Source organism: Micropterus salmoides, unplaced genomic scaffold (genome assembly GCF_014851395.1).
Source record: "Micropterus salmoides isolate LMB-PRFRI ecotype aquatic unplaced genomic scaffold, ASM1485139v1 Ms_hic_scaffold_8, whole genome shotgun sequence".
In the NCBI taxonomy this organism is placed as follows: domain Eukaryota; kingdom Metazoa; phylum Chordata; class Actinopteri; order Centrarchiformes; family Centrarchidae; genus Micropterus; species Micropterus salmoides.
Window position 1 is genome coordinate 25,194,014 of NW_024044570.1, and position 23,999 is coordinate 25,218,012.

Consider the following 23,999-nt stretch of genomic DNA (forward strand, 5'->3'; position numbering starts at 1 on the left):
TCTCTGTGGGAAAGAGAAGACAACAGACAACTAAGGTTTATCTCTTTATAAAACTCATAAGCAGTTGCATAAATGTACATAAGCTTTGGTCTGAGCCCCAGCGTCTCTGATGTCAACCAGATCGATTAAAGGAGCAGTGATGTACAATTGGTGGTCAGGTCACATGACTAAAGATACTCCAGGCTAAGATTCAAGTTCTTGGGTAAGACCAAAGCTCACGAACAAACTGTAAAAAATCACATCACTCCCTCAAATGAAAAATGTTTAGCATTTACCTGGAACTCAATTATAAAACAACAGAGTACTTACAGAGAATGACAAAACCTCTTGGTAATGACAAAGGTCAGTGCAAAAAACACAAACATGTTTAGGCATAGTATACAACGTAATATTTAACTGAATGAACCAACAATATAAACATGTTTGACTATTAGGTCCTTTTACAGTATATTATGGCTCAACTTCCATTTCTCAAGAATATTTGCTCAGAGCAATTAAAATAAATTGACAACAGAATCACTGCAATGGCTTTTGGATTCATTCGCTTCTCTTCCCAGTCCATGACACTACAGGGTGGTGTAACACGGGGTCTGTCCTTGTATTCTTAAATTGAGCTTACTAGGTTGTTTGACATGTCTAAATGTAGAAAAGACAATGTGCACATTCATAAATAGACACTGTAGATAGCATTTATATCAGGATCAGAACTAGTCTTCCCAAAAGCCTCTCATCACTGGACATTAGTGCTTAAAGCCAATTCCTGTTGATGTGTAACCCTTCTTACCACTAGATGGAGCTACTCTTCATAAATATTTTGACATGGATTTTTACTGTAGCCAGTCTGTGCTGACAATATGTTGCATTCATTAAATCCCCCTGTTAAGTCCTATTCTGCCACCTTATTTAGCTTTGATACATGCATCTATATATATACACACACATCAATACAGTACATTATTGCTGTGAAATCACGTGTTAGACAAACAGATCTCTATATATAAATATATATATAAACCTTTTCTTTGAAATTGACAGCATCCTAACAAACCAATTTCAAACATAAAAAAAGCAGCTGAGTACCCACTGCTACCTATCTGGGGAAAAAATGTATTATACTAGCTTCAGTATTTACACCAGTGACATATTGCACCACGTTTTTTTTCCTGTCGCTAGTGGTTACAACTTCAGCTTCTCTTAAGAGTTTGCTGGTTTAGTGGTCCTTTGTAGTCAAGTATTGACCTAAAGATACAGTAAAAAAAACTGTTACATTAACAGTTACTCATTGCAGTTTGACATACTGTTAAGATGTGTGAGCCTGCTCACAGTTTACCATAAATGCTGTTTTAAACGTTTAGGCTTTGGGTGCTTCAGTGAAGATAACCTTACTCTGCAGCCTCAAAAGCCTTTGTTCTAGAGTCACTACCCTCAGTGCTCTGCGGACAGGTAAAGACACTTTGTTGGAACAAACAGAAACTTACTAGAGATGAGGTGATGGTGAAACACGCAGCTAGTATTAGATGACCTCATTTGTTTTTTTAAATTTTAATCAGATGAAAAACCAAAACTGATCTCACGCACTAACAAGAGCAGGCGAGTTAATACACTCACTTTTTGTGCAGCAAACAGTAGCACAGGCAGCAGTTTTAAATACAAGTTTGACACTTTAAAAAAGTTAACTGCCCTTACAAAAAAGGTGCAAGTATCACAGAAATCTGTACATAGCAATGAAAAAAAGTCCTTTCACACACGCACGTGCACACATACACACCAACCTTTGACACACTGGATAGATACTGGCCTTTCAGCTCATAAATGTCTTAAAAGTAATCACGTCTCAACAGAGAGTCTGAATCATATTGGGATAATCAGTAACACTTGAATGTTACTTAGAAACTTCAAAAGGTCACTGATTTGGGCAGTTGCTGTCCACTTGGAGGCATACTGCAAAAGTCTGGGCTAGATCGGACCAAGGGCACCCCTGCTGCCGACTGTACTGATGGCCTGGAGTGGCCTGGGGGAGACCCGGTGTACAACAGTGGTGCTGGGAAGGCAGAATGGTCCCTGGGGCCCCTGGAGAAAGGCTTAGAGTAACCAGGCGAGGTGGCTCTGTGTGTGTCTGAACAGCTGGCAGCACTACACTGGAAGGGACTGAGTCTGTCAGCAAAACTAGGTGGCGGAGGGGGGATGATGGAGTCCTCCACCCAGCTGTCCTCTCCTTCATAATCTGACTCCTGAGGCAAACTGGGGAGAGCACACAGCAAGGGAGGAATAGGAGAAGGCGAAGGAGGGATGAACACAGGAGGTGGAGGGTAGAGAGCAGGGTCATAGTCTCTGCCAATGGTATGTGGAGGATTGCCGTGCATGCTGGGAATTTCCTCAGGCGTGGGGCCCAGCAGCCTCTCCAGGTAGCGGTCGTCTTCATCAGCCTCAGAAAGGTTGTCATACTGGGAGGTGTTGGAAGGTCGTCTGTCTTCCGCGGGCACCGGAACGTAGAGAGAGACTGGGAACTTGGTTGGCTTTGGAGGAGGAAGTCTGGGAGAGGAGGAGTGTGCAGTGAAGGCATGGGGGGAGAAGGGCTTTGAGGGAGGAGGTTTTTTCTGTGTGAGGTCAAGAGACGCGGGCGGTTCCAGGCATGGTTTTGGAGATGGCTTCATTTGAGTGACAAGTGGTGAGGCTGAGCGGGGTGAAGGAGACCGACTTTGGGTCCTGGTCCCAAGGCAGGGTGATTCACTGTCCGGGGGCCTTTGGTCATTCTGCTCAGTGTAAAATAGAGGCGGAGGTGGCAGATTTGGAAGGTCTATGATGTCCTCCTCAGTCTGCATGGTAAAAGCATCCAAAGGGGGCTCATAGGGCGGAGGCCAATCTACAAACTCGTCCTGGGTCTCTTGGTCTCCAGGCTGGCTCTCCTGTTCCCCCCTATCTTCTGTCTGGCTAACCTCTGCACCACTGTCCGACCCAACTTCGGCACAGGGTTTGTCTGCTTTTGGTGGCAACGGAGGTGCTCTACAAGGCCTAAAAGGAGAAGGTGTTCTTTGTGTGTGGACTACTACTGGGTCAGGTGAAGGCAAAAGAGGTGTTCTCGAGTCCTGGGGCTCAGAAGGAGAAGGGGTCTGATGTAGGGTGATGCCGTCTTTTTGCTGGGCCTCTGTATTGGGTTGGCTGTGGGGCTGCAGATTTATTTTGACCTCAAGAGGAGTGTCAGGCAGAAGGAGAACTGGTCTCTCTTGACCCAGAGGTTTCTTTGGCAGCTCCTCTGACTTGGCTAAAAAAATGACATGGAAGATGGGGAATACATCAACAGAAGAAAAAGATACTTTAGGATGTACCAAACAAAAAGTTGAATGCTGAAAAATTAAGAGAATTAAAAAGAGACACAACTGCACCTGGAGGAGGTTGGTCTAGCTTTTTACTGCGAAGCTCAGACATAGCAGCCTGTAACTGTTCAACCACCACATCATCAGGCAGGAAGAAAGAAACAGCCAGCTGCTCCTGGAGAAACTCCCTCAGGTCCTCTAACTGAAGCTTCTGCAGGCGCTCTGATTGGACAAAAACAAGGCAGACACAAAACAGAGGCAAATCTATGAGGTTGCATGTCAGGTAACCTCTGTGATACAGTGAACCATGGACAGACATACCGTAAAAAAAAAAAAGACACAGGCTTAACTTTAAAATACCAAGCAAAGAAGTGGCCCGTCAAAAGAGTTCTTTTGCAAGCATTCAACTAATGTGCTGAGGCAATGCTTGTGCAAGCGTCCAATGAAAAGTCAGCTTTCGATTCTTCTCCACAGCAACCGGCCACTTGCATTATGTAAGCCACCCAGTTAGGAAGCAGCCAACCGAGAGGAGAACAGCAGCCAGGGCTGTATCTGGGCACAAAGCTGGTTTGACTCATTTAGCACGGCACGGCACGGTACGGAAGATAATGGAATCAGCCTCATACTCACTCTTGTGCAACTTGAAGGTTGTATAAGCCATGGCATTTAGCATCTTCTCTCCCTCCAATACGTAGATGTCCCATAAACGCAGGGTGAGGGTAAAAGGGGTCTGTTATGTAAGACACACAGCAGTAGAGAGCCAGTCTGATTAAAATATAATAAAACAACCCCAGATGTGGTTCTGTGTTCAAAAGCAAAAGCAATGGAAAGCACTATGATATACTGTTTAATGAGTTTAAATGTAGAATACATCTGGGGAAGACAGCGGAGATCTAGAGATGGAAATCCAAATACTCACTCTGTCAATGAAGCACTGCAGAAACCATTTGGTGGTGTAAATCCCTGTTGTCATCTGCTCCTTGTCCTGTAGAGCAAGAATTAATGAGAAATAGCTCTAATAGCCTTGGGGCGGCAGTAGCTCAGTCTGTAAGGCTTAGGCTGGGAACCGGAGGGTCGCCGGCTCAAATCCAGCAGTTGTGGAGACTGGTAGCTGGAGAGGTGCCAGTTCACCTCCTGGGCACTGCCAAAGGAGGCCTTGAGCAAGCTCCTGAACCCCCAACAGCTCGGGGAGCCACACTGACTGGCAGCCCCCCCACTATGACATCTCTCCGTGTGGGTCATGTTTGTGCATGCGCATGTGTGTGTATTTCATACCTGTGTGTATACTAACATAATAACAGAGTGAAAACATTGAGTTTATATATTTCCACACTTGTTTGTCTACGTGTAGCACCTTATCACCACAGCAAATTCCTCGTATGTGTAAAACACTACTTGGCAATAAAACTGACTCTGATTCTTCTTTCCCCTTCTTCTTCTAAGGGAAGTTACTCCTCATAATCTGTTCTCAGTCATAAATCTCACTTTCCAAATAGTCCTGGCTCTTGGACTCACAGTAACATTCTGAACATGTGGCCCTCTACGTCATGAATTAATCAAATAAAGAGAAATTACGAGATCACATCAACTGCAGTCCATGACCGTGTAGGCAATCAGTTCGCTACATGTCTCTTGCATGGACAAAAAGCATCAGCCGTAGAGATGTACTTGAACTTACAAGGTGTTTCTTCAGCTTTGGCAGCATTTTGGAGAGGATCAGCTCATGGTGGGCCTGGAAACGATGCAGCTTGGGAAATCCCGGGATGAAGAACCCTAGGACAGTGAAAAAATAAATCAGCAGGCCATAAATGGTGAGGCATAATACATAATATTTATAAATGAACGAATCACATTCACAAATCTAAGTAAACACGCAGACTGACTTACATTTTTCACAACTCACACACATCTGCATATAACATTGCTACTGCATTGTCTCCTGTTCACTTTCATCATTTTTAATAAGAACAGTTATGATGTTTGATATGTCTAAACATTAAATCAGCTCTGCCTTTTCGCCCTGTCTGTCTTCGTCCTCATTCTCACCATGCATGGCATGCTTGCTGTTGGTGAGGAGTTGGGACAGAGCCCAGAAGGCATCTTCCTCATTCAGGTACATGAGCAAGATGGCAGCAATCTGACTCATCCCCTGGCAGTAGCTCACCTCCTGGGGGGAACGCAGGAGAAGAGACAGGTTCAGTTCAACAGAATGGGCAAATGAGAGGAATTATTCCTAATTTAATAAAACACACACACGGGCCGAGAGATGAGGGGAGGAGAGCACCTGAATGTCTGATGTGGTCTGAAGGCAGACTGTGGACGTGTGTGGTTGCACATGAGGAGCTGCAGGCCGTGTGTACATGAAGCAATGATATTATAAGCGCTTTTTACCAAAGGTTGTTCAAATATTTACTGTAGCCCAACATACTGTACGTTCTGAGTAATGTCAGGTCTTCAACTTGAATTACCGCCAATTTGACTCCACAATGATTCAATGATTTACACTAAATGCACCGCCCCCGGCAAGCAGAGATACACAATACCAGACACACACTTGGTATTTGTCCATATTAAGGCCGATATATTGCGCAGCTACAAATGGACACTCCATAGTATCCTTTCAAGGAAATACACTAAAGATAATTAGGGTTACACTGAGGTTAAACTACACGTTCTCCACATTCCTCTTTACAATCACATAGGCAAAAGAACAAACAGACCCCCCCACACACACACACACACACTCCCTCTTTTCCCTCACTCTCTCCTACTGACCCAGTTTCTTCTGAGCAGTGTGTGAGAAGAGGGGCAAAAACGAAAAATGGAACAGCACATGCCCGTTTCCTCTGGCTCTAACACCTCTACCACACAGGAATCGACTACAGAGCCCCGTCAGAAAAACAGACTTGGACTGCTGGGAGATGTAGAGTACTGTATGGTCTTTGGATGGTTAGATAATTCTATCCCTACCATGCGGCAGCAGTCTGTGCTTGAACAAGAATTAATATACACAGATTAGTCTACATCCACATGTTGAGATAAACGCTGCTTTATTTTAGTAAATATGTGTTGACACCACACAGAGAATTCTCTATTTGAAAGTACAGAGGCACTTTAAAGTAGATGCAACGAATCACCGTTATGTCTGAACTCGGCATCCACAACTGCATTCCAAACACATTATTATAAAGCAAAGACTGCTCCAAATGAATGTCGTTGATTGAAATAAAAAGGATGTCACTGCCTGGCTTGGTCTGTCATGAGAAATGAGTTCTTGAGGTGGACAAAAGTTTGTAATTTTTGTAACACCGGGCTCATTTGTACAGTTTTCTTGCACAATAAATGTTACATAGTGACAAAGGGGAACTTGGTCTGAACAATGTGAGCTCTGAGCATGGATGTGGGTTCACTGGTGGTCTGACTGTTACACTGCGCTGCTTACCATTCAGTCAGAGCCACACTCATAAATAAAAGATCTCACCCAAGGCTCTAAACGAGAACGAGAACAGATGGGTTTAGAGTGCTCGGCCTGTTCTTTGCTGTATGGAAACGAACACACTACTTTTACTGTGCAGTCCGTGTACACAAGAAGACTCCTCCATATTATGTAACACACACGCATCCACATAACATACACATCTACACACACACAAACAAACTTACCGTGTTGTAGACAGAGTAAGCTGCCAGTACGTGAAACAGTGCCTGCTGCCTAGAGAGGGAACAGAGAAACCACTGGTTAAAACTAGGATGTGATAGCAACAATCGAGCAAGCAGACACCGTGTGTCGGACTATAGTGTGTTTATATTAATTTATTAAATAAAAAATTCTCCAGAGCTACGTCAGTAACAATTTCTCAACCGCCTCTTCCCTAAATTAACTCATCAATAAGCACACTCAAAACACCTGCAAATATATCTGGGGAGGGTGACAAGCCCTGATTGAATCCCAACATCCTGGTGGTGTTTGTATAACTCTGAGTGTGTGGAAATACTTCCTCTTTAAACAGAGGCTCTGTGCCCGAGCTATGCAGCTTTGCAGCAAAGTATTAATGAGAGGTGAGAGATGCTTCAATGCTGCAGTGACACTTGGCATTTAATAAAATAGGACATTTGTGTTTCTAGGTATCAATAAGGTGCAATATAAAGTGTTGCTTTTGTTTAACTTGATTTCACATTCACGTATATGTGAGCAGATATTGTGCTACATGGACATCAAAGATTCTCATCACATCATTTCTTCCAAAGCTTCTATCCAGTATCTGTGATCGCAGGGTTGTGTGCTGCGTGGCAGATTACATCTGGAGTCTCAACCGTTACAGACAGTGAACACAAGGCAGCTATTGTGTGTAAGTGTGTATGTGAGTGGTGAAGGGGCAATAACAAATAAAATGCAGACGATAGAGGATGTCTCCCCTCTGGTCCTCTATAGTAAATACACGTCTTACTGACAGTGACAGGAAAGGAGCTTTAAATAACTGTCAGTGTGTCGGTGTGAGTGGAACAGCTGTTGACTTGCAGGGAAGGAGTGGGCAGCCAAGCAGGATGGAGCGGTGTTTTTGGTCCGTTTGGACTTGAATTGAAAGGGGAAGTACATTACAAAGATCAAATGGAGAGCACTCAGTCCCACTCTCAGAGAGTTAAAAGCGACTGACTGATTTTCAAACTCACAATTTGCTCAAAAGCGTGTTCTGAAACAGATTTAATGTGTGTTTATTTGAATCTTTTTATGTATTGGCACTATAATCGGTGTGTTGTCTCAGAAGAACACTATGGGCAATGTTCAGTACATGTACACTTGATGTCGGTGTGCATTTCTGTACAAATGCTATTTCCTGTGGGGCTTCGTGCACTGACAGGAAGGCTAATAAAACACAGAGATGAGGAAACCACCGCTTTGGTTTTGTGTGTGTGTGTGTGTATTGGGGCGGGGGCTTAAGACAGATTAAGCCAGAGGTCGCATCCTCTAAGAGAGCAAGCGCAAACCTGAGCATGTGAGGTGACAAAGGGGATTGAGGACATTTGTTATGAAAGCTACCTACACCATGTCACTTATTTCACAGGCTAAAAGGTCATGGGAGTAGTCATATGATCCAGAGACACATCAGCAGTTTGTTTGCTTAGATAGGTACAAAATTTCTATTGTGACTCTTTTGAGTGGCAATTATGTCATAGTTTAAAGGAAGGAATGAGGTAAATTATCACATTGGGTGACTAATATAGACACGCATATACATGCAAAAACATAACAAACACAAGCTGTTCCACACAGCTTTCTGCCGAGCGAAGCTAAAAACTCACTTGACTCCGAAGCGGTCCATGAACATGATGTGGTTCCTGAATGTTCTGTTGACATCTAAGTCTATCTGTTTGATCTCCGTGGAGTAGCTACGAGCCTGCCGCTTCATTTTCTGGAGGATAGAAAAAGGACTAATATGTTATAAAAACTAGCTGACTGTCAAAATTTCACACAGTATCCACATTTCAAAGGAAGTGCGGTCTGTCACTTTTGAGATTCATACCTCGTATTTTCCCACGTTATCTTGTTTGACTTTCTCTATTTCCAATAGCAAGGCCCAGGCCTGGCCTCTCAGCTGCAGAGGGATGCCTTTATACACACGCTTCACCAACTGAAACACACGTAACAGAGACATATGAATGGACATGAATAGGGACTCTCTAAACATAACGAGACAGTCTTCACCGCAATAACCAGAGGAAAGTGGCAGAACGTCGCGTATAAATGCTGCTTTATGGGACGGAGCCTTGTTAACGCTCTTGAATGACAAGGACTCATCACATGTACTTATGTACTTGCTTTAGCTGTCTAGACCGGAGAGGAGGGAGGGATAAGGGAATAAGCTGTCGTTAAAAAGGGAATGGAAAACAAATTTTTTACAGAAACGGAAATAATACATCACTTAGTTCAGTAGAACAAAAAGGAAGTGAGGGCTGAATTGAGACACCATGTAGGTTTTTCACATTTGTGAGTTACGCACCTTTTCACTGTTCCTGTACTTGTCCCAGTTCTTCACCATCTTCAGCCATTTCTCCACTCGCTCTATCTCCTGCTGCTTTTGCTGAGGAGAGGAAATAAGGACATATGTGTGCTCTAATGCGTATGTGAAAGGGCGTCATTATATATATCACATGCAGGGTCAAAAACTGGACTTGCTATGAGTTAAAAGTTGATACCTTCTCTTCAAGCGCACTGGGCGTAGGCAGCTCTTCCTCACTGGAGCAGAAAAGCAGAAATACACAGCATGTATTGGATATAGGGTCACAGAGAGGCACTAGTATAAGACATCATCATAATGTGAGAAAGGCGAGAAAGACAAAGAGTTTAAGCGGGACAGAGACAATCTAGATACAAGCTGTCCTCAGAGAATTCAAATCACTTCAAAGAAACCGTCAGAGCTTTAAGTCAGGTAACTTACTGCAGGAAGCCGAAGCGGTCAGTGACCTTATAGATGCTGTAGTCTGCATCCTCCCACGGGTTGATGCTGACACCCTCCTGCCTGCCCTGAAACACCCACATACCACAACCCCTATTAGAAAATCTTGTATGCAAAGTAAACAGTTTAAAAGTGACTTAAGATGGTGGTTTTGTGTACAAATGAATGGACTGCTGTCAGCATAACAGGAGATGGGTCACATGTTTTTTTTTTAAAGGCAGAGCCAAAAGTAACATCGATAATGAACTTTTCTCTGCTTTACTTATTTGGTCCATTAGTCATTAAAACTACACATTTCCTGTGTTTGTGTCTTCTCTTTCACATTGATTGATCATTCCTAGTAATCCCATTTTCACTGCCTGTTGGTAACACATTGCAGGCACCACTCAGGTACAAGACAGACCATCAACTCCCGTTTGATTTGTTACATACTGTCCTTTAAGGAAATATCATGTTCCAAAGGATTAGGATTTTCCTATTAGGTTGCATCATCTTTATGAAGACTTTCATGAACTATGGTACTACCTGCCCCTGATTTTTTGGCAGTGGCTGACATCTGTACCAAAGAATAGCCGTTAAGTGCAGGGAAATGCTCAGCTGTGTAGTTTCCTCCAACTGAACCATGGCACTTATATTTTTTTTAAGCTACAAAACCCCAAGTGCAAGTTGTGTTGCTCACCTTGTCATATTTCGAGATGATTTCAGCGCGTTCCTCTGCTATCAATGTTTCTATGTCCTTCTTCATGTCAAAATCTAGAAGGAAGCAGACAAAAATTGCCATAAAGTACATCAATTTGACTGAATATGTAAATTTTATAAGATAGTGTAGCTTGGTGATTTACTGCTGGTTGTTGGTGTGGAATATGGACAGGGTGTGGAAAGAAGATCACATACTTTAAAGCTATTACTTTAAGCAAAGAGTTTATTAACATGAGAAGAACAACTTTGTCTGTATTGAGGTCAGAGTGCAGGTCAATTAGAGAACAGTGCTTAGCTGGAAAGATTTCAGTGTGCTGCTCAAGAACATTCAGCAGTGTGAATAATTTCTGACACAGGTGGGTTACATTTGTTTGGGAAAGGCTCATTACGTCCACCGTAACAACAGGCATCATTTGAGGTAGTGAAACCAGCAAGACCACAGAGCATGCTGTAGTTCCTTTCCAGAAGTCTCACCATTAAATCAACTTGATCTTGCTAACTTGCTTTTCAATCACCAAAACCCAAAAGGAACATTAACACATTTGACAAATTAAACAGATTTGACACCCGTCAAAGCTGGGATTATGCTAATGCCGCATACCATACCGTGAGATCACATTTTGTTCTAAGAAAATAGCCAGAGTGTGATGACACAAGCCACAAGGCCATCAGACACTTCCTGTTAAGAGTGCCCGGAGATTCAGCTGACTAAATGGTTGGAGCCATTAAAGTTCACCGATTCTCACTGTGAAGTTATAAGTAGTGGAATACTGAACATCACACGGTTATTTTTAGAAATAATGGTCACAACATTCAAAAGGTGTATTTTATGCGTTACTGAGGATCGTATATTGCTCTTTAAAAGGATGCTGAATTTGTGTCACTTGGTTAGCAAGCGGTGGAATGCAAAATACTCAACGGAAAGAATGAAAAGATGAATCCATTTCAAATCCAAGCGGTTTCAAAAAAGCACACAGAAAAAAACACCTGAAAATGTGAAAGCTTTTGTTCCACCTTGATATGTTACATCTGACTGTCAGTGGCTGTTCAGGGCTTTTAAAAACAATATTTTCCTCATCTTCTTCCAAATTTGAGTATATTTCAGGTTGTAAATCCAGTAAATTTGTCTGAGAAGGGCAGCTCAGGTCAGACTGCAAGTGGATCAGAATGGTTTAGCTTGAACCTCTAAACCTCTCACAAAATCAAATAATCTGTGCAGTGAAATGGTTTCCCTCCATTATTTGGGAATAAGCACAAATACTGTGTAAAACAACCCATTAATCCTCTTACATGTATAAGACTTGTATTATAAGACTCAGACAGGTTTATAACTTATCAGTTATAACCACCCGAACAAGTACATTAAAAAAAGGCAGAAAGCATGTCATTCCTAGGCTGTTTGAGGGTTAACCACAGTCAGAGTAGATAGTGGGTCACAAAAGGCAATTATAAAGTGTGACACAGAGTGACAGTCATGGGAATTTATGTCTCTAGTATGTGTGTGCGTGTACATGTACATGAATTTGGTCATTCGTGGTCTGCCTGTGCTAACTCACAATACTCAAGAAGCAAGAAAGCGAAAGATGGGCATGAGCCCGAGAAAAGAAACAGAGAAGTAGACAACTGAGGCTGCAGCCGTTGATGAAACCAGAAGTCTGATGCTCCTGGAGCCTAAGCCCCTCCCCTCTTGTCACAGTATAACCCCTACCTGACCCTGGTATAAGCTTGCGCCTTGCCTTCCCTGGGCTGACGTGCTCTGGCCGCAGGCTCAGCTGCTAAGCAGTTGTCAAGGCAGAATTTTCGCCCCAAGAGAGAAAGCCTCACCGCTTGTTTGCCAGATCAGCATCTCACAGTGATGTTTGGATATGAAGAATATGCCACATTATGCCTAGCAGGCACAGTGGAGATGAAACAAACACACACACAAACCCCAGGCCAGTCCCACCCTTTGAATTAAAGCATCAGGGTTAAGGACCTGCTACTATGTGGTGTTTATTTTATGGAACACGTTAGACTAGACCTTTGATATGTGGCAATCTTAAATGCTGTGATGGGACAGATGCTGATAAAGTTAAAGTAATTTGTGATGGTCCAAAACTAACATGATTTACTTCAGAACCATTCAGTGACTTAAGCTCAGAAGCTATACGGAAAACTCTACAGGCAAGCCCATTGCAACAAATGCCATGCACTGAGGAATACTTTCACTGACACTAGACAGCATGTGTAGCCAACTGAGGCCTCAGGCATATGGTATGCATGTCTGTCATGTTTTGCTGCGACAGGTGAGAAGGCACCTGCTACCGCGCACAAACACCCTTTAACTTTTTTCCTACAGCTCCTTGTGCTGACTCAGACATGTTTTGTCTGAAGCGACGCTGCGATTGCTCTTTCCACATATTTCTACACATATTTACTACCTTAGTTAGTTTCACTAAACTAGAGGTTGGAATTTCATTTTATACAAATGTGAGAGAACAAACAAGATAAGGAAAAGGCCCAGGACCGTGGGAAAGCTGTAACTGGATCTTTATTTATAAAAGAACAGCACATAAACTCCCAGCAACACCCATGCTGTGTACTAGGGGTATAACGGTGCACAAAATTCACGGTTCAGCAAGTACCTCTGTTTTGGGGTCCCGGTTGGGTACGTTTTCGGTACAGCAGGGTAAATACAAACACTCAGAAAATAGCATTTATATTTTCATTTATTTTGAAAAATGTCAACATTCAAAAGTGGCTCAGTGGCCATAATTCTTACTGTGACAGCTAAGGCACCCAAATACTGGCTTACGGTCAATGAAAACAAATAAATAACACAAATGTCAGTAAAGTCTCCATGGTAACACTGACCTTTTAAAACCAATTTAATTTACATTAATGTAACTACTAGGGATGAGGTGAAGGGTAAACCTTCCAAAATCTACTGTCCCGAGTTTTCAATAGTTGTTAGTATCCTAAATTATATCCATTTAAAGTATACACTGTAGTAAGGAGCCTGAAAAATGATGAAGACAGGCGTAAAACCTGTTGGTTAATTTTGCCTCTGCCTCTCCTAAAATCAGGATTTATGATTTAGTATGTTAATATTGATATGTTATTTCCTTTTTATCAGGTACCAAGGTCATCAACTACATAAACCTGATCTAAAACAAAACAGAGCATCCATACTTCTCAAACAACAGCTGAGCAACAAGAGTCTCTTATCTAACAGGTGGTCAGGGAAACCAACCCACTGAACAAATGGCCTTTGCTGATGCCCCCCCCCCCCAATTTCCTTTTTCTCATCTATCTCAGGTCAAACTATTTCAGGTTCGAGAATTCGGCAAATTTTTTTGAACAGATGAGTAAGCCTGCAAAGTGGTGCTAGTGCTTTATCAGGTTATATTTAAAAGTCTGCGGTGACAAGACTTAAAGAAGAAATGAACATAAAGCTGAGATCTTTAACTTGTGCTGTTTTTGCCCTCTCCAGGGGTGGAAGTAATGTTGAATGTATTGTTAAGAGAATTTATATTTGTTGACAAATGCGGTACATTAATGCACACATAAAAAATACCTGCTCACAACTACATTATAGTATTATAAACCACTTATTACATTTTTATACACTGCTTAATAAATGCTAAACACATGTATGTATGTAAATATGTTGTTAGCAAATGGATACCAGGCAGAACCAATAATTAGGTCTGTGTTAATGCTAAACGTCACCATTATCATAAAATGACCTCTTATTTTATTTATATTTCAATTTTATTTATATAGCTCCAATTCATTACAGAAGTTATCTCATTGCACTTTTCACATAGAGCAAGTCCAGTCTACTCTTTATTTACTATTATTTACAGAGACCCAACAAGTCCCACCACGAGCAAGCACTTGGCGACAGACCTCGAGCAGAACCTAGACTCAAGGTGGGCGGCCAACTGCCTCAATCAGTTGGGGTGAGGCAGGAGGAAAGAGAACATAATACAATACAAATAATAATACAAATATTTATAAAAGTACTAATGATAGCAATACTACTACTACTAATAATAACAGTAGCAGTGGGTGTCAAGAACATGGGACCAGTAGGTGGCCCGCAACATGACTAGCAAGAGTTGTGAGAAATATTCTCGGCATATAATTAATAAAATAGGGATTTTTTCATTCAAGCTGGAGGTGGGGGATTGTGAGCTGGGTTTTTTTACTGTCTATGAGGTAAACTGATGTAAACGGTCTGTTGTACTTCATCTTTAGGTCCCAGCTGTTTACTTCCTGTGTTGAGTCTCCAGACTGCAGACAGTATTGTGTTGGGGTCAGGAAGAAAAGGAAACCAATGACCGCCACTCCTTCAACAACAGGTTCAATGAGAACTGCAAAAGAAAAAAATGTGACAACAAAACGGGTCTTTCCCCCATCCAAGGAAAACCATTTTACTGACAGTGCCTCAAGTTATCCAGACTTGGTGTTTGCAGTCAGCAGGAAAGACATAAGTAAAGCCAAAAGATGGTCAGTTCATATTAACTGGTATTTTGCTTGTGAGTCACCAACTGAGGCACTCCTCAATGGGCGCCCTGTCAAAAGCATTACATGGTGTAGTTGGTTCAAAACTGACTTTGAACAGCTCTTTTCAAGTGGTGACTAGAAAGGTGGTGAGTTGTGGCAGAGATCAGGGCGTCAAACAGATGGGAGCGGGAGGAAAAAAGTGAGTAAGCGGCAGAGAAGGTCACTGAGTGGGAGAGGGCAACATACAGTTTACACCTGGGGGAGCTGAAAGTTAAATGTAGAGACACGACAATGTGTGTTCACATCATTTACATACTAATGCTTCCACATCTCTCAAAATGTAGGCGGGCTGAGGCAGGGGCGGCGAGAAAGTGGTAGGTGGGCCAGTTATGCAGATAAAGCTAAAGACGCTGAATATGTAGTGAAAAAACATTTTCCTGTATGGCTAAATGTTGATAACCTGACTGCTTACAGGATACAAGACTTTGAGCCTGGGGCCTGGGTGACATCATTTCCTGTTATGACATAGAGTTCTAAATCCAGCTTGCGTATATAAGTTCTCAGTGCACTGTTGTAACCACAAACAGCTTGCAATGCATTCTGAATCACAAATGGCTAATAACACAGTTTTAAACAGAGATGTGGCAGCCTTCTTCTTTTTTGCGCTGCGTTCTGCGTATGACATGCCCACATGCCCTAAGGTGTCATGAACAAAACTATAAATAATCTGACTTTCAGGAGGCAGAATTACCAGGAATTAAGCTACAAAGACTTAGAAGAGTGAAGCTATAAGACTGTCGGTCTCTGAACCAAAATTTATTCCTGTCTTAGAGAGTAGTAAACTATCTGAGGGTGCAAAAGGATTAGAGAAATAAGGACAAATGAGACTCGGGTCTATCCATTAGCAGTTGTCTACACAAAAAAAAGTAAACTGATGACCTTGAATTTAAATGAGATTGTTATACTGAATTTTACCCCATTTCACTGAAACAATAAGGCAAAACCTCTCTTATACATATATTTCTACTTTTCCTTGACCCATAATCATCTCTCTTTTGGTTTATAATCAATCTTAATCTGACTGGCAGTCAGATGTAAGACAGAGGATTAAACAAGAGCAAAATCAGAATGAAAGCCTGAGATTAGGAGGAGTCTGGCATTAGTCAACCGACTGTAGGAGCCTGGAAACTGCGAATGCAGCGAGCTACTCTGGACAGATAGTTTGGGTTAGGTAAGGTGCCTGTGTTTACTGTGTGCGTATCAGAGACATCCAGAGCTGAAACCCCTAAGTGAAACTAAATCAGGGTGTGTAAAGTTTACAGTAACAGAATGTACGGCAGAAAAGAAGTTGGAACCTTCCTTCCGTCCGGTTTCATCCTGCTCACAGATATTGCAATGAAACCCTAAGGGACAGATTATCACATTCTAAAATCTGATCAAAGTTTTCATGAACCATTTTCTTTATGGCTGGCACCCAAAAACCCTCTCCCCAAATTGCTGATGGCGTGATGAAGACGACAGATGTTTGGTTCTCGTTACCACTGGATGATTAGTCAGTGCGTGCGTGGTCAGCCAAAGGACGCTGTGGCTCTGAGATCAGAGGAGCTCGGGCCATGTACTCATTCAACCTGGCTGACCTCAAGGAGCATACTCCCATACCGTTCCTCTCCTATCATCCATTTGTGTCGTTTATTATCAGTATGTTTAATGAACCATCATCTAACTGTACCCTGGGGTCTGAAATTACCACGCACCAAAGGCAAGTAAGAAAACACCAGCTTATTTTAAATGATTCACAAATGGAGATTCCTTAAAAGTTTTAATTTAAAATGATTTTTTATTTTTTGAAAATTCTGAATGTTAAATAATCGACACCTAGTGCTACATCAATAACAGACCTTACACGTGCCCCTCATTTGTGTGATTGAACCCTTTTCTGTCCGGCCCATGAAATCAGCGTTTCTGAATGTGATTGGACGGTGTTATGTTGTCTATACAAGACCTGCTTAAGATATCATCACACATTAAACTTACCACTTTTGCAGCTGTAGTGGTTTTGTACATTTCTGACTAGGGGAACCCATGATATGTAAATGTGTAAAAGGTAATCATTTCGGCAATAACTGCAGTCGTTACTAATACAATTCATGATAAACTTCAAAGAATGTCTTGTAATGCACTAATGCCGTTATCCCTGTAATTACATTAGCTTAACGATGGAGGTTTGTGGTGATTGTGGAGAAGAAGCATATCATTCCAGTTCAGAAAAAGGAAGGAGGCTAACAAGCGACCACATGGCTCTAATTTCCACATGAAGAAGTCTGAAGTCCCAGATGGCAGGAGCTCCAGTTTTTAATGGGTGTCAGACACACAGTATGTGCACATGCATGTGTCCAAAAGAATCTGAAAATAATGGAACAACGAGAGGGGGAGAAATGGGATCATCTCTAAGAGGTGGTTTCTCTATTTTCAGCAGTGGCAAGGAAGATGTGAATATAAATCAGAAATGTTTTATTTGAGTAACAGATTTCTTTGTGCTCCACTGTATAGAAGGGCAAGAAGCTTTGGTGTTAATGATAAAGTAGCTCCTGTTGCAGGTTCACCCTCAACAAATCTGTTTTCCTCTTAACACAATGCCGATTTATAAAAAGGGGAGCCCCTCAGAGACTAAGCATTTCACTAAGTCACACCACAGGAAATCTAAGCAGGCTGGTACGAGATGTTCAAGAGCCACCCCTTTCTTTAAAGGAAGGTATGGCATCCAGATGGAACTTCAGAGATACAGTAAGCTGCTCAAACTGAATAACGGTAAGCTCGAGGCTCCAGTGTAAGCCAGAAAGTGATTCAATATGAGTGTGTGATACACAATGGCAAGTACCTTTTATTAAAAAAAACATGTTGTACTGTTTTCTCTTGTTTGCCATTTTCAAGCATATTGCCTATAATGACAAATCACTACATACAACAATTATGTTTAGGGATGCACCGATTGGATACTGATATCGGACATCGCCCCGATACGGACTCTAATAGCTTGATGGGGTACGTGACAAGGTGGCAGATTTATTCAATTAAGTTACACACGTAGAACGTGATGCATCAGCATCACATAAAAGAATGATTCCCAATCTCTTCGTCACAGCGAGGAATACAGCTTATTCATTTTACACTGGTATCGGATCGGTACTCTGCATCGGCCGATACCCAAAGTCCAGGTATTGGTATAGGGACTGAAAAAGTCGGATCGGTCCATCCCTATGTGTGTGTACAAATTTAACCCAGACACTTCGATACCCTCACCCTCCAGACACAAGGATGCAAATGTCAAAGGCCCTTGCTACCAAACATGTGTTTTGCAGGTGTGATGGGGAATGGACAATGGCCAATTGTTTACCCTTACCCCAGTGGTTCCTCTCAGGCCTTGTACATAGTGGCTATTGACTCACAGCAAGGCATGACAAACAGCGTGCTAACTTAATCTACACTTCACTGGGTTGAAGCAACAGCTGAGACCACATAAACTAGGATAATAACTTGAGGGAGAAGAACGATACCAAATTAGGACAATGACATAAAACTGCTGGGAAGCCTTGATGGCCAGCCACAAAATCTCCCTTACAAGAGACTCCTTGTCTTTCTTGCTGTCTGAGCCTCTCTATCTTCCGTCTCCCTCCGATTCTTTTGTACAGCTGTAGTGTTTGTGTTTATGCACAGAAAATAGCAGCAGTGCAGAGACTGTGCGACCCAAGGGCGAAACATCCAAAGCACAGGGACTGGGAGAAAGCACATGGCTCAGAATAGCTTGTTGTCCCCAAGGGGCTTTTCTGTCCTGCTCCACTCTCTATCGCCACTGTCACTCTGCTTTATCGTTTTTCCAAAGCTGAGCATGCAGAACACAGATTCACCAACAACACTCACCATCACAAACTACCTAACATTTTCCCCATCTTAACACAGGAAATAACAAGCTGGAGTCTGAGGAAGGGGGCTCTCTGTCACCTCACCCTGCATCTGACCCAGCCTGAGAACCATCTCTTGTCCTTACTGCTACCTCCCCCGTCACCTGGGGGAGGGGGTGTCTAAATATAACAACGACTACACAAAGTTTTAGACACTGGAGTTGCGGACCAGCCCGAGAGGCCTTGTTTCCCAGAGTGGCAGCACTTTTTGAGTGGTGGTATGAGGAGGACAGGAATGTCAAGGGAACCGTATTCATAAACACACAAAACCACAGGACCCTGCTGAGAAAGCCACATTCTCATAAATGGATCCTCTTCTTGGCAAGGCTGGAGTCATAATACTAGCAGTAAAGCCAGAGAAAATAGTTTAAATAACCAGTGCTATTACATTAAAAATTAGCACTAGTACATTATAAAAGCTTTGTGAACTCATATTTGTATAACGTATATATATATAACATTTAACAAAGAATAATGCATGGTTAGGAAATGTACAAGGGAAATACACAATGTTTGGGGAAGTTATGCAACCTCACGGTAACTGTTGGGTTATTTTTAAATTCCATCTTGTATCTAACCATTTTCAAGAATATCCTTAAAAAAACATAAATCTTTCTGCAAATGAAACCTCCTCCACTGCACCCAGGGCATCAATAAGCTCACAGCAACATAAGATCGGATTCTCACTGTTTGTAAACTACTACAGACCAAACTAGTTAAATAATTCAAAATGGTTAACACATAAAGAGCATGTAACCTAAGGAGTAAGGCCAACCGGGGCCAAAGTCAGCTGGTCTCCAGTCAAAAGCTAAGCAGAAATTATGCTAGGTTCAATGGTGCACGCTCCACCGCTGATTTGCTTATCATAGTTTTCAGTTTACAAGCACAGAAACGGAGGATTATGGTCCATGGAAGGGGATCAGCATTACACTGGAGAGAAAGTGACATTTCACCATGATTCAACAACACAAGGAGGTTAAGTATTTGGAGAAAAAACAAATCTGAAGTGGCATCTTAAAATGACACAAACTAGAGACACTTTTAGAGGGGAAATTCCAAGACAGCCCAATTTAGACTTTATACAAATGCCAAAAGACAAACAACTATTTGGGCTATTATCCCATAGAGCTATCGTTCATCTTCTCAGTGGTGTAGCTGTTTTCAGTGACAATATACAATTTCAACAGGAGTGTGACCATAACTTGTCTAACGAAATAGTGGGGCAGAAATAGATTTGGCATATTTATATACAAAATAGCTCATACAAATGTCGCATTGGTTTCTGGCAGAGGCTAGCTCTACAGCCCAAATCTAAAGAACAAATACATGTTGGTGCAGTATGATTATCACTTTGTGTGAAAGTAGGGCTAATCTTTCATTTCATCAATGGAATGATTAACCATTTACGCAATGAAATGCCAGGGGAAAAAAACAATCATAATTTCCCAGATCCCAAGGAGACGTCTCCAAATTAGTTTTGTCTGAGCAACAGTCCAAACCCAAAACATATTGAGAGTACAATGATATAAAAGAGGAAAGGAGAAAATGATCATATTTGAATTAGCAACAGTTTGGCATTTCTTCTTGTTTAATTATCTAAATTATTCATCGATTATCAGAGTTGGTGGCAATTCACTTTCTGTAGATTGAGAAAACAATTATCTAATAATCTAATAATGTGAAGGTCTAGGTATTATCATGAGTATAGTCCTGAGTTATTCTTTGGCTTTTTTGTGTGGTGTTTGCATGTTCTCTTGTCTGCAAGGGTTTTAGAAATGCAGGTTTGGTGCATGGGAAACTCAAAATAGGTAGGTGTGAGTGTGTGGGACTGTGTTTGCCTCTGTACTGTAGTCCTGTAATAGACTGACAGCCTATCCATGGCGTAGCCCAACCTCTTGCCCAATGTGTAGTGACATAGGCTCCAGGATCTTGTGACCCTGACATAGAGGATATTACCAAGACATCTGAAACTCTGAAAAGATGTCTTATGAGTCCCACAGCAGGGCCACTGCCTGTCTGTCCTTTTTTGTGGTTGGCAAAAGGCTTCACTATTTGGTGAGTTTTGTGACACTGGTGCGTTTGTAGGCCGTTGACATCTATCATAAAGCCGCCATTCAGACAGACAAAAAGGCTATTGATGCCTCTTCACTGAAATAATATTAACACAACAGAATACAATGGAAGTTGCTGACTGAAAGGAGTTATGAGAGAACTATAGCAGGGCGTTAAATTTGGTCTCAGAGTAAGACAATGTTTTCAGTAGAGTACTGTTAACCAAACTATACTTAACTTATTATTTGCAGTGCTGCTGCAATGCTTTCATCCTGGAAAGAAATATACACCTCATTGCCTTTTAATGCCCCAAAGTCAGATTTGTTGTGATTTACAGTAGGAAAATGACAAGACAAGACAATTCTGAGCGTACTAAAAAAGGTTTGCCTAAAGCTGTCGAGTGAGGCCCACTCCCAGGCATAAAAACAAAACTAACGGCTCACATGCTCTGCCTCACACGTGGCTCACATTCTGTTAGCATCAGTCTGGGCAGACAGATCATTGTCAAGTTCAAGAGCACATTCAAATGCCTGTTAGCTTTCTACAAATAAAAGTCCATTTCGCACCCATTTAGTCCAACAGTGCAGCTGGATTTAGCTTCAGACATCAAAGTTCAAAGCAGAAAGTTACACTGATCCAATAAGCATGTACCACCATTTTTAGTAAATGGGCTTCACAGCAAAACTGGTGATTGGTTCACTCATTGGGATCCCCACAATCTTTTTACCATCTGAAAAGTCTGAAAAAGTGAAGAGAAGTCAAACCATTTCACACCAGGGAGAACACAGTGACACACACAGTGACAGACACAGTGACACACACAGTGACACACACAGTGACACACACAGTGAGGGGGGGGGGTGCTCTCATCACACAGTACATCAACAGTGCTGTCACCTTTCCGTTCAGTGTGACACACACACACACACACACACACACACACACACACAAACGGCTGAACATAGCAACAACATAAAGTACGAAATGCTCCAGGGATTGTGTTTGTGGACGTGTGCATGTACAGCCAGGTTATAAAAGGCCTGCGCTGTAGACTGTACTGAGATCAGGAGATCCTGTGCATCCATAACTGTATAACTGCAAACACACTCACAAAGTCATCCACAAAAACGTTGTCTGTCTCCTTCAACTTCCTTCACAAACACCAATTAATTACAGTGCATATTTAAAATGTGGGGAAATGGCTATGCGATCTTGCCATTAGCAACATGCACATCTGCTACATTACAATGAAAATAAAAACACAATGAGGGTGGCACATGACAGCGAAACAATGACCAGCAGACATCTGGCAGTAAACTAAATCCTGCTGGAGATCTCAGACGGTCACTGTAACCTCCCCCACTACATATACTGGATGAACCAGTGAGGCGCCCAGTACCGGACCGCGCATGGCATGACATACAGACCAGTAACTGGCCTACTTCTGGTTGCTGGATCATATGTGGGCTGTGTGGGGTAAAATCCTGCTTTCTCCAATGACTATGTCTCCTTTCAGAATGCAATACACAATGTCTTCTGGATCACAAGCATATTTGCTGTTTTTGACACATATCTCGTCTTACCTGTTATGTCTACATTCATTAAAATGCGGAACTGGATGTTTCACGACTTAAGCAGATTGGGAATTGGCTTCATACGCAGACAAACAGTAAACAGATACTATTTGCTGGAGTGGATAACCAAACAATTAAAGACAGAGAGGCGGATCGCATCATATAGGTACATTTCTCGCCATCCTGGCCAGGGTTTACTGGCCACTTAACTGCTGGAAAGCCCGTGAAGAGTGATGCAAAATCAGGAATTCCCCTCGAGAAGCGCCCATTCACTGTCCTTCCCACATAGGGTTTCTTGGGCAAGCTGTCTACTCTTAGAGTAAAAGGTATCTGTTCCCATAATAAGAACCAGCATACAATCGTACAGCATACAACCATGTATAAATCGCAGCTGTATACACGCGTAAGAAGCCATTACAATAAGTAACGTTACTGCTTCCTTTATTGATTTGTAGTGGATTAATGCAAGTTGTAAAAACACAAAAGGAGCAGATAGAGAGATCCAGGCGACATGTCTTCAGTGGGCACCCACGTACGAGCGTTTCCAGCGCTATTGATGAATTGTAAAGTGAACTAATAGTAAACAGTACAGTAGAGACGCTAACTGTTCACATTCCGTGGTTGCAAGCCGTCGTCGCAACTTACCTTTTGGGGTTTTGACTTCCCTTCTTCTGCTGCGCTGTACCTACAAGTAAAAACAAAATCCACTATTATCATTCTCTCCTTCGCTGCGCAGGGAGCAGTCACCCAAACGCTGTCACTGTGCTGAAGGCGTGTCCCGACTATCGACTAGCTTCGCTGATATAGATGCTGGTCAAACCGTCTCGCCCCCTCCTCCAGACCAGGTTCACATGCCGCGAGCTGGCTGCAGCTGTCTGGCAGGCGGCACACCAGTGATATTACGACGCACGCGCACAAGCAGCGGCGGGAGGCGTTTTCCTCACTGAGCGAAAGTTTGAGCGTGGATTCAGTGTTTGACTGACTTGAAGTACGGTGAGTTATATTTACATTGTGTTGTTTTACGTTTTTCTTTACAAATACAGTACTTGAGGGTTCGACTTCTTATTTTGCATGAATGTTTTAAACTGCCTTTTTTCTAGCTGAAAACAGAAATTCCTCCAACTAACGTAACGTTAACCTCAAGGCTAACTTGTTGTAGCTTGATACGTTCACGTTATTTAGATGTTTAGTGACCTATGATATAAATAGTTACATGCAAATTCATCGGATGAATCAACTCTTTGACATTTTCTTGTCATATTGCGCCCTCTGTTGGATAAACACTAGAGATACCGGTGTTGCTGGGATGCGGCTGCATGCTGTAATTGTTTTTATACAGTCTATGTGTTTGACCAGTGAAGTCACAAGGATTGCTTATGACCTTCATCACAGGTTATGGCGTTAATGTGGACCAAAGACTAATTTTTCATCTTCAAATTGTTCATTTGAGTCAGG

The 23,999-nt window shown here is 42.2% G+C and overlaps 1 protein-coding gene across 1 annotated transcript; it reads right to left on the minus strand.

The window, feature by feature from the left end:
- Positions 1–31: 31 nt before the first annotated feature.
- On the minus strand, positions 32–23,423 carry si:dkeyp-19e1.3 (USP6 N-terminal-like protein). The gene is made up of 14 exons (XM_038705333.1): positions 23,190–23,423; positions 10,449–10,522; positions 9,752–9,837; positions 9,510–9,549; positions 9,314–9,394; positions 8,837–8,944; positions 8,616–8,725; positions 6,978–7,026; positions 5,361–5,481; positions 4,993–5,087; positions 4,234–4,299; positions 3,945–4,044; positions 3,384–3,536; positions 32–3,262 (listed from the first exon to the last, which is right to left on the minus strand). Exons 2-14 carry the CDS (start codon positions 10,512–10,514, stop codon positions 1,896–1,898), a joined length of 2,442 nt encoding a protein of 813 aa, XP_038561261.1. The 5' UTR covers positions 10,515–10,522; positions 23,190–23,423; the 3' UTR covers positions 32–1,895.
- Positions 23,424–23,999: the final 576 nt, after the last annotated feature.